Here is a 16350-nt window from a genome sequence, read left to right as displayed (position 1 = left end):
TTCTTGCCATCAGCACCGCCAGGCACTGGGACCTAACCAAGCACTTTGCAGACTGAGCTTTCTCTCTGTCTTCTCTGCCTTGCTTGTCTCTTCTGCTGTTCTGACTGCTGTCACCACAAGCTTCCCCATCTATTCTGTCTCCAAAAGCAGTTTCATTTCTTCTACTTTCTAAGTCAGAATATGCCTTGATGCTCACCTCTGAGGTGCCTGGGCTCTGCCAGTATCTTCGATGCCGCGTTTAGTGCTTGCCCATCTCTGACTTCCGCCCTTCTCTCAAGGTGTGTGTTCTGCTTTTTTAATTTTTATTTATTTATTTTTTTTGCTGTTCAAAGCAAATTTATTTATTGTTCCTAATCAACACTATTAATAAATCCAGGATTCTGTGTTTTATGGATTTTTCTTAACCACTGGATAGGTCAGAATTAGAATACATGGTGAGCAGTGGGGTATGAAAACATTTGATTTTCAAGGGAGTCATATTTTTCCATCAGTTACACTTCAGAATATTTTACTATGTATTTTCCCCCTACTCTTTCTGATTTTGAATTTCACTGTTTTGTAACTGGTTAAAAAAAACAAACAAACTGGTATTCCACTATGGAGAACAGTATGGAGGTTCCTTGAAAAACTAGGAATAAAATTATCATATGACCCAGCAATCCTGCTACTGGGCATATACCCTGAGGTGTATGTTTTAGAAAGAACTCTGAATAAAGGAAAAATACCAGATCCCCCATCCATGTGATGTCAAAGTCAGCTTACAAGAAGAAAACCAGCCTTTTCATAACAAAGTACCAAACTATTAATAATGGATCATGTACACAAAATTAGAAGCATTCTTTTCCCTTTGGTAGTGGTGATTTTTACACTCACATCATATCATGCAGACTGGCTACGTAATTCCAAAATTCAGCACCACTATGGTTCTTTAATCTAACAAGAAAAATACATTCCTTCTCAATTTAGGATATCTTGATTCTAATTTCCGACTTGTTGTGAACTTTTTATTATTTTAAGTGACAGAGATTACTACCAATTTTGGTGATTTTATCTTTAAAAAAAAACTACTAAGACTAGAAATTTTTCTGTCACATAGTAATTTTTTTCCTCTATTTGTCCCTACATATTTTCACATCTGGAGGAGGACTTGTCAACCCACTCCCATATTCATACCTGAAAAATCCCATGGACAGAGGAGCCTGGCGGGCTATGGTCTCCATAGAGTCACAAAGAGTCAGACATGTCTGAAGTGACTTAGCATGCACATGTTCACATAAACACATTCACATAAAATAAATTATTCACATTAAACAAATTGTTCACATAAATGCATTGTAGCACTGTGCTAGTCATTCAGAAAGTACAGTCACTTACCAAAGAAATGAAATAATATCTGCCCTCAACTTGTAAGCACTTACTATGGGTATGCCAATCTCTGTGCAAAGTCTTTTACATACTTTAAATAAAATCCTCAAACAACCCTCCAAAGGGTTTACTCCTTAAACAGATTTCCCCATTTTATAGATGAGTGCATTGAGTTTAATAACTTACCCAAGTCCCAGTTCTGGAACAGAGTAGAATTTGAAGCTGGACTCGCCTAGCTTCCTTGTACACATTCTTTCCCCTGTAGGGCTTTTCCTTCCTGGATGAGTTGATTGTGTTTTCAGAAGGTTTTATGGAACTCCCCCCACACCACGACGATGCACAATGAATAGTAACTTTCTTATATTTCATCCTTTTCATTCTGTCATTTTTCCCCTGATGGAAGAAAAAGTGATTTGGGGATATTATACATGTGGCTTTATCAGTCTATGTCAGTCCTGGGATGCCACATAGAAAATGTGCTATTAATATATGACTTCAAAAAAGTGTGTCCTAGCACAGTTATGAAGAAATAGATCTTTAGATGCCGAAAAGAGTGTTTGGAAACCGTGAGTTTGCTGTACAGTTTGACTTTGTGCTTTTACAGCTGATGAGGAATATGAAGATGGGATTGAAAGGACGTGTGACACTCTTCTCATGTGCATTGTGACTGTCCTGAACCAGGGCCTCAGGAATGGCGGAGGCGTGGGTGACGTGCTAAGAAGACCATCAAAAGATGTAAGCTGGAGAAAAATAGTTTTTCACGGAGCACACAATCGTTTTTTTTAACCTTTCTTAACAGCATTTACAACCCAGTTTTTGTTTATAGGCTACTCCATTTTATGTTGTATGCTATAAAAATATAATGGTAGCTATTGAAAGCAACCCATTGTATAATAGAATTCCATAGAAATAGCAAATGTCCTAAAAATCTATATATGTTAGTAGGTCATGACATCTTACCAACTTTGAACTGTATATTGTATGACAGATACAAAATCATGACTTCTGACTTTATGGAGGAGTTTGATGGTTACATAAATAACAGAAACCAGCTTGTCTCTTGTCTCTCAGTTTTCACAAGCGTGGAGATTTACTCTTTGCCTCCAAATAGGGACAACCTCCATTATTTGTCCAAAAGGAATATCCAATCTAAACAGATTCTAACAGGATTTCGTGTATTAAAATGGCAAGGCTGAAAATCTTCTCGTTGGTGGCAGCATCTCAAGTTCCCCCACTGGGAGCTTGAACAAGTTCAGTCCTCTAACTGGCCAGCCATCTCACGTTGTCCATCCATCTCATGTTTCTTCATCTATGAAACACCTAAACTATCTGATCTCTAATGTGCATTTTAATAACATTTATCAAGTAGAAATAGGCTTGAATTGAATGTACTTGACCCTATAAGGCCTAGAGCAAAATCTCCTTCAGAAATGGACAGACCGTTAGATGATACTCAAATCTCCAGTCTCTCTGACCTTTGGAAATGGCATTTGTTTACCTTCTGGGTAGCTCCTGGGATAGGAGCACACTGCACCAAAATACATTTAGCATAATTACATGTCAAGTGATTTTTAATACGTGATAAATCCCTCCTTTGGAGAAGAAAAGTACAAGTGCATGGAAGGAGTCTGGGGACAGACTGGAAAGTTTTCCTCACAACACTTATAAAGTAAACGAAGATAGAAAGTAGGTCTTATTTTTTCCAACTTAGAATACTATTTATAGTCATTGAGCAAACAATTATTGAATATATACTTTCTGCTAGACAATATGCTAAATCAACATGCCTTGAAAATATGAGTTTGTATACATATACATGATAGAGGGTTTTTTTTTAATGTTTTTAAAATGTTTTATTTCAGGAACCCTTATTTGCTGCCCGTGTGGTATATGACCTTCTTTTCTATTTCATTGTCATCATTATCGTTCTGAACTTGATTTTTGGGGTTATCATTGATACTTTTGCTGATCTCAGAAGTGAAAAACAGAAAAAAGAAGAAATCCTAAAGACCACCTGCTTCATCTGTGGTAAGTGTTCTCAAGATACTAAAATAAGAGAGAAAGAAACTGCCCAGTAGAAAGGAGGAGATGGAAGGATTTTTTGTTTGTCATGCCTTGGGAAAAATTATTTCAAAATGAAAGCTGGACAAAATTCAGATTATGTAACTGAGCATTGGACCGGGATACTCTGCTTCCAGAAATAGAAGAATTACATCCCAAAGCTCTCTTGTCATTATTTCTGCCATTTGTATGATTCTCTAACTATAGCATGTGTTGCAAAATGCCAGAAGGTTCCACCAACTGGCAAACAGATTTTTCATCACAATAACATATTGATTAAACAATAGAATGATTTTTATTTTATTTTGGTAGATTATGAATCCACAGATGAGTTTTCCAGCAGCTTGAACTTCTTACTCACTGGCAGCACTTCGTCTTCGATTCTGAGTTGTGCTTTCTCCCAGTTTCTGTCTGCCTCTCCCCATCTCTCACACCCTGTCCTTTTCTTCTTCCTCTCTCAAACCCACCCAACCTTCCTTTTGTCCTCATTATTTCCTTTGGCTCCACCCTCTGCTTCATAGACCTCAGCCCTTTCTGGCTTTAGTTGTCCCTGTAGCTGGCTTAGTCACCCTAGGATCCGTTCCCCTCCTTTGCTTTTATAGAAGCTAAAACATGGATGCAGTTTTGCTTTCTTATTTTTTTTTGCCTGGTGCGCCATGTGACATGTGGAATATTATTCCCCAACCAAGGATTGAATCCATGCCCCCTGCAGTGGAAACACAGTCTTAACCACTGGACTGCCAGAGAAGTCCCCCTTTCCCCTCCTTGAATAATCACCAACTCCTGGTGATACTCAACGTCTATTTTTCCATATTGAGCTGAAGTCACAAAATAAGCATAAGGGCTTCAGCGTTTATTAAAGAGTATAAAACATGTATTCTGTATAACTTAAACTGCACCCTCAATAATCCCCTTCCTCCCTCAGTTCACCTTTTCTCACCTCGTTTCCCTGAATGGCTCTTCCAAGCCTTTCCAACGTCACTCCAACAGGTGGAAGTGTGCCGGATGTTAACCTGTAATAATGAGCTGTCTTCCAAGGAAACAAACACAAATTCAACATGCCCTTCTCCAGGGTGTCCTCAATCTATTGTGAAATATTGAAGAAAAAAAAATACCATTGCTGTCTAATGCATTAAGGGAAATGATAGAGAAGTTTAAAGGTTGTTAACATTTCATTGGGCTGTAGTAGAGGGCAGATGAGAAAGTCAGGAAAGGTTTCCTGGAAGAGATGGTGATGGAGCTAATGGTAAAAGATGGAAGGGAGAGAGCCATATAAAAGCGGGCAGAAGTAGAGTGGCATGGAGAAGTGGCAGAAGCATAGGGAAAGGCGTGGAGAGGAGAACAGACGAAAAGAATCTTCATTTCCTATAAACAGTTTGATGTTGCTAAAGTGAAAGTTTCAAAGCAGGGTATGCCAGCAAAAGAGACCGGCCAGGCCATGTGTGACCTCTTATATTAAAAAGTTTGGACTTCATATTATAGTTTTATGGAAGATGGTGAATCATTACAGAATTTTAAGTAGAAGATACAGGGTGTAATTATTATTTTCAATCACTGAGGCAGCTATGGGAAGTTGTTCATCGGGGAATAATATTGGAGGCAGAGGAACCAGGTAGAAGTTTATTGCCATTGTCCATAAGAGGTAAAGAAACCTTGATCCAGGACAGGTAGTGATGGCACTATTCAGGGTAATGGACAGAGTTAAATATTAGAGAGGTAGAATCTGCCCACCAATGCAGGAGATGCAAGAGACGCAAGTTCAGTCCTTGGGTCGGGAAGATGTCCTGGAGTAGGAAATGGCAATCCACTCCAGTATTCTTGCCTGAAAAATCCCATGGACAGAGGAGCCTGGTGGGCTACAGTCCATGGGGTCGCAAAGAGTAGAACATGATTGAGCATGCATAAGCACACACAGAATCCTTAAATCTCAGTGGTCTGTAATGGATATGAAAGAATGTGAGTGCCTGGGTGGATGGTAGTACCAAAAGTTGAGTTTGAGAATGGAAGAAGAAAAACAATTTTAGGTAGGCTTAGGCTGAATTTGGCTTTGAAAGTACTGAAAATGAGGTGTGTTCTAAGTTGGACCATAAAGAAGGCTAAGCGCTAAAGAATTGATTCTTTCGAACTGTGATGTTGGAGAGGACTCTTGAGAGTCCCTTGGACTGCAGGGAGATTAAACCAGTCAATCCTAAAGGAAATCAACCCTGAATATCCACTGGAAGGACTGATGCTGAAGCTCCAATACTTTGGCCACCTCACCTGATGGGAAGAGCTGACTCATTAGAAAAGACCTTAATGCTGGGAAAGATTGAAGGCAGGAGAAGAAGGGAGAAGCGGACGACAGAGGATGAGATGGTTGAATGATGTCACCTACTCCAGGGACATGAGTTTGAGCAAGCCCCGGGAGATGGGGAAGGACAAGGAAGCCTGGCATGCTGCAGTCCATGGGGTCGCAAAAAGTTGGACATGACTGAGCAACTGAACAACAACTGAACACCCCAGTGGGATACACCCAGCACAGAGGTGAACATATATGTCTGAGCCTCAGAGAAGAAGACAGTATTGGGGAGTCCTCAGCCTGAATGGGATAGAAAAAGCTGGAGTGTGGAGGAAGGCTTCCAAGTAAGAGGAGGAGACAGTGGGGTTCAAGTGGAAAACAGTGGCATTGAAAACCTGAAAGAGAAAGGGGATCACATACACACAAGAACTATCCAGGATGAATGGTGTGAGGACAACCAGGCACAGAGGGCATGTGAAAGTGAAAGGAGAAAGTAGCCTTGGGGAGAATATAGCCTTGGGAAGACTATAATAGATTGTCAACTGTGCCCAAGCAGAGAAGGCTGGTAACATGAATTGAAACACAGCCTTTGAATTTCTTGTTTAGGAGGTTTTGGAGTCTTAGGAGTTTCCATGTGGATAAGGCCAGGGACCAGATTGCACAGTGCTGGGGAGGGACTTGCTGAAAGGAAATGACACAAAAAAGAAGAGTCTTCTCTTTATATGTCTAGATTAGATGGAAGAATGCAAGATTGACATGGCATCGGGAAGAAGTCGTACAATAATTGGGGGATTTGAGAAGAGAGTTGTTATATATTAACAGAAGGGTGAGCCTCACAAAGGAAGAAAGATAACTGCCTTTGAAGAGTTTCCTGTGTCTCATGGTCTTGCCTTTATCCTGCTTCCTCAAAGCCTTTTTCTTCACAGTCACGATGACTGTTGTGTCAGAACCCTGCTTCCAAAACATGGGCTCTTTGGAAAAATCTGTCAGTAGAATGTGAACCTCATCCTAAGGCATGATCCTGTCTCCCCTATTCTAACAAAAAAGCGTGAACAGCAAAATAAGTGCATCACTTCACCCCCATTCCTGCTCCTCTGAGCTTTCCCTTCAATATCAAAATTCTCTCTGGCTTTTCAAAGTTATCAAAAAGCTTGTAACCTATAAATTCCTTAAAATATCACATTAAGCTTCTGCCCCAAATTGAAGTGTTTGTCTCAAACCTCATCATGAATTTCCTGCTGACCTTTTCTTCTAGTTCAGGTTGCACATTCCCTGGGTCCATCACAAGGTCTCAGACTCTCTCCCAGCCCATGATTTTATCATTGACTCCTTGTGTCTCCCCTCTGCTGTCCTCTTGAACACTGCTCTGTGCAGTTTATTGCCAAATATGTAGCCAAGGCTCCAGCCTCTCTCCAAGCTTTCATCCTTTGTTTTCCATGGTTGATTGACATTTTAAAAGGTATGACTTCCTGGCAGCCAATTTCACCGTGTCTGCGAACCAGTACATCATGCCTCTCCATCTTCTTCCTCTAACCCAGCAGCTTATCCTGACTTCCATATTGAAATTAATGACAGCCTACTGGGCTGGCAACTTCTCCATCATTCTAAGCATCTCCTTTTTCCTCTTCCAGATGTACTACTTAACCACGTGCTAATGAATCTGTTTTCACAATCTCACTCACTTCCTTCCACATATTCCCACAGCCACACCTTGGTTTTTCAGGCTTACCCTGGCTCATACCCCCAAATGACCTATTCAGTGCTGCCAGACAAAATTTTCCACTTTGAGCTCATCATTTCCTTATTCAAAAGGCCATCAATGGCACTGTACAGACTATAACTCAAAAACTCTGATTTTCCTGGCATGTAGGATGCCCCACAATTGGGCCTCTTCTTTTTTTGCCTGTCTTTCCTTCCACTGTTCTCCCATTTATAGCTCAAAGTCTGGTTCAAGTGTGTTACTCATCTTTAACTCTTTCTTTCCACGTGTTCTCAGTTATGGTGTTTCTGTTTAGAATGCCCAAACTCCTAGGCTGTTGAACAACCGCCCTCTCTCTGAGACCCAGATCTAAAATTGTTATTGCATGAGTTCAGCTTTCTCTGGTCTTACTAATCAGAAGCAAACACATTTACTCCTAAAGTTTTCAATCACAATTAGCTCTAGGGTACTATACACATTTTCCATTGTCTTACCTCCTCTGTTGGATACTATGCATTGCCATATTATAGAAAGTAAATGAACTTTAAAGTCAAACAGATGTGGGTCTACATTGGTTCCCCATCCTGGCTTTGTGATCTTAGCCAAGTCTTCTTTCACCTTGAAAGTGAAGAGTATGCTGCCATGTTTTGGGGTTGTGGTGGCTATAAATGAAATCTTGTATATTAAAATCCCTAGCTCAGTGCTTAGCTGAAAGTAAGCTCTCAATACATGATAACTTCTCTTCTTTAGGAGATCAGCGTCTACATCTTATCCATTTTTATGCTTCCAATTATTGGGTTGGCTAAAAAGTTCATTCAAGTTTTTCTGTAAGATGGAATGGAAAAACTCAAACGAACTTTTTGGCCAACTCAGTATGTTTTGGGGATTATTCATAAATATTTGCTTAATGAATGACTATCTGATTAGTCACCTCCAAATTAACATTGTCTCTATACTTATGTGGCTTATTGCTTATAAAGGAAAATAAAGCAAGGAAGTCCTAAATTACTATATACTGCAGACAAAAAGCTTGATTGCACTAATTCCAAATTATTCCAAATTTTGTTACATGTAGGGTATAGTTTCTGTGGCATACACATATCCACAGGGATATATAGTGTGAGATATCAAAAAGTATTGGCTTCCCTGACTCAAAAGGTAAAGAATCCGCCTGCAGTGTGGGAGAGCCAGGCTCAATCCCTGGGTTGGGAAGATCCCCTGGAGAAAGGAACTGGCAACCCACTCCAGTATTCTCGCCTAGAGAATTCCATGGACAGAGGAGCCTGGCGGGCTACAGTCCATGGGGTCACAAAGAGTCGGACACAACTGAGCAACTAACACACCCACACATCAAAAAGTATTAGATCAATGTAGTGTATTTTTCAGAAACTTCACATTTATTCAAATATTTGAGAAACCATTTAGGTAAGTTAACCTAACAGCAAATTTGAATAGTATTTTTTTTATATTGGAACAAATGTTTTGTAAAGTAGAACAAATTTAGCGTGAACATTTAAAATAGAAACTTATCTTAAATATTGCAAAGTGTTTCCAAGTTCTTATAGCTGCTAATCCCTGTGACCTCGGTAACTTAAGGGTTCTTTATCCTCTGCCCTCAAAAGGCAGAAGCATGCATAAAGTGTTGTGATCATGTATATCTAGATACACATTCATTCCTGGAATTGCTTATTACACATAAGATCTAATACATACCACTGAAAGTGAAAGTGGCTCAATCATGTCCGACTCTTTGTGACCCCATGAATTATACAGTCCATGGCATCCTCCAGGCCAGAATACTGGGGTGGGCAGCCGTTCCCTTCTCCAGGGGATCGTCCCAACCGAGGAGTCAAACCAGGATCTCCTGCATTTCAGGCAGATTCTTTACCAACTGAGCTATCAGGGAAGCCCAAATATATACCATATATATTATAATAATATATCTTCAAGAATGATTTAAATATATGGGATATTTGGGGGTTGTATTAGCAGGCTATAAAATAGTTGTGTTTAATCTAGAAATGGTTCTTGGAACAGTCTGGTATTAAATTGTGATCCAAAGGGGAATATGGTATCAAATAAGAGAAAAGGGATTCTCCACAGTAGGAACTGGCTCTAGGAATATTCCAAGGATACTCATAGTAGCATTTGCAGAAGAGGTAGGTGCTGTGACAGGCGACGAGAGCAGATGGGACTTCTGAGCCTTGCAGACGTGACCAGATGTATCAGTTATGATTCAGAAAACGATTGCTAGGGATCCAGAAGGCGGTCATGATAGGGTGGTAATGAGCACAAGACAGCTGAAGCAGTAAGCATGGAAACCGTTGGCTCTGTTGTCCACATTAACTATTAATTTTGAATGACTAGAGGCTGAATTGCAACAGAATAACCAAATGGAGAAAGGTCAGAATTCCTATCATAAGGAGGGTCAGATTCCTGGAATGAAAGACCTTTCTAGATGCTTTCATAGGAAATAAAGGCTATTTTGTGAGGAACGCATCTGTGTTCTTCTCTTGGCATGTTAGTTCCTTCTCTATACCTTATGTGTGATTTTATTCTCTTATTCTCTATACTTATGCATGAAAGTCATTCTTTCACCTATTTGTTCAGTACTTATATCCACAGTGTAGTAGGATCTTGCAGTGAACAAAACCAGACAAAAAGCACTGTCATCATGGAGCTTATTTTCTCGCATACATAGAATGTCAAATGATGACAAGGACTAGGAGAGAAATAGAACAAAGAGGAATAGGAATGCCTGGCTGCTGAGTGGATATGTACCCTTACCTTAGTCATACTGGGTGGGAAACACAGCATAAGTATAGTCTTCTCATTTTTTCCAGAAAAGTTTGTATTGGGCACACAGAACTCTTCTTACCCATCCTTTCTTTCTTCTTTATTCATCTCATCCAGTGCTCTGGCTTTCATTTATCATTTTCATTTTCATTTTTATTTTATTATTATTTTATTTTATTTCATTTTTATTTTATTTTCATTTTCATTTTATCATTTCATTTCATTTTCATTTTCATTTATGTCATTTATCCTTGAACTAGTAGAGTTACAACTTGAATGCTTTTTTGGAGTTCCTAGCTTCCCACCTAGCATCCCAACATTAATTTTTCTATAGGCATCTAAAACGGAACACATCCCAAATCAAACATATCCTCCCTTTAAAATCTCTTCCTTCTGTTTTTTTCCTCTTGATTTGTTGATATTACCTTAAACTCACTCATCCAAGTCAGAAAATTCAGAGTCATTCTTCATTCCTACTAAATCTATACCTCTAATTGGACATCAAGCCCTCTTCAGTTTTCATTTGTGAATCCTCTTCAATCTCTTATTCATATATTCAATTATTCTGTCAACTTTAGTTGAATGTCAACTGTTTTCCAATTACTATGCCAGGTGCTGGTAATACAAAAAAATAAATCAGGCAATAAAGTAGTAGAGCCTAAGGAATCGATAGAAACAGACAAGTTTTTGCAGAAAGACTCTGAAAGGATCAACCAAGGGAGCCAGAGTGGTGCCAGTGATTGAGCTGGCTCTTGGAGAAGGAACTCCTGTCAAGTGGGAAAGAGACTAGATAGAGGCCTAGGGCTTTCAAAGGATTTGGTGTGTCTGGAGAATAGTGAGAAAGTCAGGGTGACCACGGGACATGTGCAGAGCGGATAGTTAGTACCTGAGTCTGAAGGCAGCATCAAGTTCCTTGGTGGACAGGGACTTCATTAACAGAAGAGATGAAGGGCTAGAGACATACGTCTTTGATGAGTTGAGTTTGACATGCCTGTAAAGTTAGTCAGGAGGCAGCTGGAAATAAAATCTAAAGTTAAGAAGAAAGGTCGGTACTGGGAATAAAGATTGAGAAATCATCAGCATGATGCTGGTTGAAACCACACAAATGGACTATAATGCTTAGAGAGTAAGATCTAATGATGATGAAAGACCACCAGTTTCCCTCCGTTACATGCCTCTTCCTGTGCCCTGGTCCCCTGGACTCCCACCCTCCTCTTCTCTCATAGTCTTCCTCTAAATCCTGCTACCAGAAATTACTTAAAACACAGCGCCCAGTATGCTAGGCTCCACTCAGAAGCCTTCAGAATAAAGTGCAGACTCCTTAGCTTTGCGTGTAAAAGTTTTCAGGGTTTGTGCCAAATGTACCATTTCACCTTCATTTCCGAGTGTTCCCTCCTGACCACACCAGAAGAACTGACAGTTCCCCAAACAGGGCATTTGCTTTCATCTCTAGTTTTGCTGTGCTGTTTCCTCTGCCCAGAGGCAAAAGAATATAGATTTGGAGTCAGGAATATTTTTATTTAAATATCGGCTGACTTTTCCACTAAGTAGAGTTATTAACGTGAGCAATCAATGAAAGGTCAGATTAATTATTGTTCTTATTATAGTATATTTAAACATCTTTATGGTTCTCAGCATAAATAGGTGCTCAGTAAAAATTAAGTACCCTTTCTTACTGGTCATCTCTTCTTCACTTGCCACGGTCATGTTTCATAGGTCAGACGTTTAAAACTTTATGCCTCATTGAAACCTTTTAAAATGTATCTGGTTAGAACTCGTTTTGCCCTCCTTTATGTTTCCTTGATAGTTTATACCACTTAGAATACAATACAATTTGTCTGTTTCCTTTACCCTATTATGGATTGATTGATCGTAGACATTATCTTTTTATCTTTATAGTTCTATGTACCTTGCAACAGGTACATAGATAGGTAATTGTTTGAATTGGATTCTAGGAGAAAGCTACTTAAAAGTTTTCTCCATTTTTCTGTAATGGCTCTGTTGAGATATAATTTACATACCTTATGATAGACTCATTTAAAGTGTACATTTTCAGCGGGTTTGATATGTTCAGAGTTGTGTATGTAGCATCATAATTTTATTTTTTTAATTAATTTATTTATTACTTTACAATATTGTGGTGGTTTTTGCCATACATTGACATGAATCAGCCACGAGTATACATGTGTCATCATAATTTTAGAACATCTTCATTGCCCTCTAAAGAAACCTCCTACCCTTTGGCCATCACTGTTCCCTTCCTTCCCATCAAACTGACCATCCTCAGCCCTAGGCCACCAGTGATCTACTTTCTGTCGCTATAGATTTGCCTGTCCTAAGCATTTCGTATAAATGGAATCGTATCATATGTGGTCATCTGTGACTTGCTTCTTTCACTTAATATGTTTTCAAGGTTCATATTAGCATGCATCCGTACTTTCTTATTGCAGAAAAATATCCATTGTACGGATATACCATACTTTGTTTATCTTTTTATCAGTTGATGAATATTTGGGTTTCTACTTTTTAGCTATTATGAATAATGCTGCTACAGACACTCATGTATATGCTTTTGTGTGGACATACATTTTTTTCTGTTGTGAATATACCTAAAAGTGGAATTGCTGGTAACATGGTAACTCTGTGTTCAACTTTTGAGAAACTGCTAAACTGTTTTTGAAGTGTAGGGGGGTTCCAATTTATCCATGTCATCAATACTGCTATTATCTGTTTTTGATTACATGCATCCTAGTGAAACAGTCTAGGATTATATGAATCCTAGTGACATATTCCTTTTTTTTTCCTTAAAATAATGAGCATTTATTGAAAGAATACATGAACAATTTAAGATAACAAATGCAGTAAGCAAAAGAGCCATCATGAAGAGCCAGATGCTTTAATTTAGCAAGACCTGAAGCCCCACCATACACTATTACCCAACTTTTTTCTCAGCGTCCCCCTTTCTCTCTTTTCTAGGGCCATTCTAATTCCCTCTTTCTACTTGCGGCTCTGCCTCCTGATTTCTGCCAGTTTACAACTTCTACTCCTTCATTGCCTTCTGCTTATATTCTACTCTTTCCTGCATCTCTTCAATTCTGTTTTGTTCTTAGTGACATACTCTTAATTCACTCAATTAATATTTTATTCAGCGCCGACTATGTGCCAGGCAATGTTCTAAACTACAGGGACCATTACTGAAGAAAAGAGACACATATATCTGCCCATGGACATGCAGTAAATAATCAACATAATAAGCTCATATCTAAGTTCCCAGATAAAATGTTATGCCTTTCTTTTGTGCTAATTAGCAGGCTGGATTTTTCTTGCACAACAATTTTTACCTATATATCTGAGACTTGTGGTCCAGTTAAATTGAACACCTTTGATATGGCTATTTTCAGTCTGTTTGGAGATGAAAAACACTGTAAGACAAAGGAAAGAGTGATCAAAAGTGTCAGTAGAAAGGGAGGGACAGACTGAATAAAGCAATCAAATGAAGCCACATTGAGAAAGTGAGGTTTGAGAAGAACTAGAAGGTAAGTGAGTTAGTCCCAGAGATATCAGAGAGAAGAGAGCTGTAGGGAGAGGAAACAGTCAGTTCAAAGGCCCTGAGGCAGGGGGCTGGGTGCCAGGAAGGGCAGAGAAGCCCTTGGTGGCTGGATGAGAGTTAGCAAGAGAGAGGAGGTGGGAGATGAGATTAGAAAGGCTGGAGGGCCACATCACATAGGGCTTAGCAAGCTGCTATTGCATGGGATATATTTAAACTCAACAATTATTCATTGTTTTTTCAATCTTTGGGCTTAACTGGGAATCCTGTATTTTCCCTGGCAACCTTACTCATGGGCCATTGTAAGAATGTTGGCCTTTTTTTCTGAGGAGGTGAGGAACCACTGCAGGGTTTAAAACAGAGGAGAGACACCATCCTACTCAGGTTTTTAAAGGGTCACTCTGGCTGCTGTGTTGAGAATAGGCCTTAGAGAGGAAACATGGAAGCAAGGAGGCCTGGGGGTTATTTGGGTAAACCAGATGAGTGACAGTAATGGCTCAAACCAGAGTGGTAGCCTTGGAGGTGGTGAGAGGTGATCAGATTCTGGGTATATGGTGAAGATACAGCCAAAATAATTTCTTTTAAAAAATTTTTTAATTGGTAGAAAATTGCTTTACAATTTTGTGTTGGTTTCTGCCATTCAACAATGTGAATCAGCCATAAATTATATATATCCCTTTCAACCCTCCTCTCCTTTTACCCCACCCTCTAGGTCATCACAGGGCTCCAGGTTGGGCTCTCTATGTTATTTAGTAATTTCCCACTATCTATTTTATATATAATAGTGTATATATGGGCTTCCCTGGTGGCTCAGATGGTGAAGAATCTGGCCACAATTCAGAAGACCTGGGTTCAATCCCTGGGTCAGGAATGGCAACCCACTCCAGTATTCTTGCTGGAAGAATTTCATGGTGAGCTATAGTCCATGGGGTCACAAAGAATCAGACAAGACGGAGCGACTAACACACACACACACACACACACACACACAGAGTGTATATATGTCAGAGCTACTTTCTCAATTATTAGAGAAATGCAAATCAAAACTACAACGAGGTATCACTTCATACCAGTCAAAATGGCCATCACCAGAAAATCTACAAACAATAATTGCTGGAGAGGATGTGGAGAAAAGGGAACCCTCCTGCACTGTTAGTGGGAATGTAAACTGATACAGCCATTTTGGAAAACAGTATGGGGATTCCTTAAAAAACTAGGAACAAATCTAACATATGACCCAACAATCCCTCTCATGGGTATATACTGTGAGAAAACCACAATTCTAAAAGATACTTGTACCCCAGTGTTCATTGCAGCAGTATTTATGATAATCAGGACATGGAAGCAACCTAGATGTCCATCAACAGAAGAAGGGATAAAAAAGTTGTGGTACATGTATACAATGGAATATTATTCAGCCATAAAAAGGAATGGATTTGAGTCAGTTGTAGTGAGGTGGATGAACCTAGAGCCTCTTATAGAGTGAAGTAAGCCAGAAAGAGAAAAACAAGTATTGTATAGTTAAAGCATATATATGGAATCTAGAAAAAATGGTATTCACGAACCTGGTAGAGAACAGATTTGTGGGCCCAGCAGACGAAGGTGAGGGTGGGGTGAATTGTAAAAGTACCAAATGAATTTCAACATGAATTGGATGTGACATTGAGACAGAGGATTCAAGGATGACTCTAGACTTTTGGCTTGAAAACTGAAAGACTGGAGTTGCCATGGAATGAAAAGAGGACGTGGGTGGAGCTCATTTGGGGGAGAGGATTGGATTTTTATTTGAAGCATGCTAAGCTGACAATAGGTCAAGTAAGACGAGGCATGACCATCAGCCAGCTAAATTTTATGGTATTTCCCGTAAAAATATCCAATAATGTAATTTAAAAGGTCACACCTTCATTGGGGAACAGACTTTTGTTGATTTGTGTACTTTGTATCTTATTGTTTAAAGGGTCTTCTTCATGCCTAAAGGGCCAAATGACTTTTAAAAAAAATATGTTTAGGAAAAAAGTAGCCAGTGTTGGAATTCAGTTTCCAGATTTCTTTTCCAGTATCCGAACTGCAAAACCAGACTGAATCCCAATATCCCATTTTACTTGGCAGCCTGATTCATTTTTCCATAGACGTTTTTCTTCATCTCCATTCATTTCCTTTCATCTACCCTTCAACCTTTGAGAGAAAAGCATCTTACTACCCAGATCCTCTCCTCAGTGTCCTTCCAGAAGCTCAAAAAATGTGCCCTGGAAATTGATCAGACCTTCCCCTCCCCAAAATGCCTGGAACACAGTAGTCTAAGGGTGGGACAAGCCTGTGAATACTTATTGCATTCAGAACACAGATCTCTGTGGACATTCTTTTGCCCTTCACTGATTACAAGTGGTTTTGAAGAGAGATGACTGTTAGCTGCCTTTTTTTTCTCTTTTTACCCAAGTTCCTGGATAAAACGGCATTTTTTTTCCTGCCCTGATTATTAGCAAGCGTGCTTTTTCTTGCACAATCATTTTGACTTCTTTTCCTTAGACTTGCAGTCCAGTTTATTATAATTTGACAATTTTTACTTGGTTACGTTTTAAATTGTCTGCAAATTTTACATCCATA

The 16350-nt window shown here is 39.3% G+C and overlaps 1 protein-coding gene across 3 annotated transcripts in view; it reads left to right on the top strand.

Moving 5' to 3' along the window:
• Window positions 1-16350, top strand: part of ITPR2 (inositol 1,4,5-trisphosphate receptor type 2) — a 559320-nt gene that overhangs the window by 480838 nt on the left and 62132 nt on the right. For 2 of the 3 annotated variants that reach the window (XM_043440936.1, XM_043440938.1), the window contains 2 exons: window positions 1970-2100; window positions 3228-3393. In XM_043440936.1, the coding sequence (XP_043296871.1) occupies window positions 1970-2100; window positions 3228-3393 (297 nt within the window). Of the gene's footprint in view, window positions 1-173; window positions 262-1969; window positions 2101-3227; window positions 3394-16350 lie in introns of those variants that run through there. The other variant, XM_043440939.1, reaches the window with a different exon arrangement.

Source organism: Cervus canadensis, chromosome 21 (genome assembly GCF_019320065.1).
Source record: "Cervus canadensis isolate Bull #8, Minnesota chromosome 21, ASM1932006v1, whole genome shotgun sequence".
NCBI classification, from domain to species: Eukaryota; Metazoa; Chordata; class Mammalia; order Artiodactyla; family Cervidae; genus Cervus; species Cervus canadensis.
The sequence above is the reverse complement of the archived record's forward strand: the minus strand, read 5'-3'. Positions and strand labels throughout refer to the sequence as shown.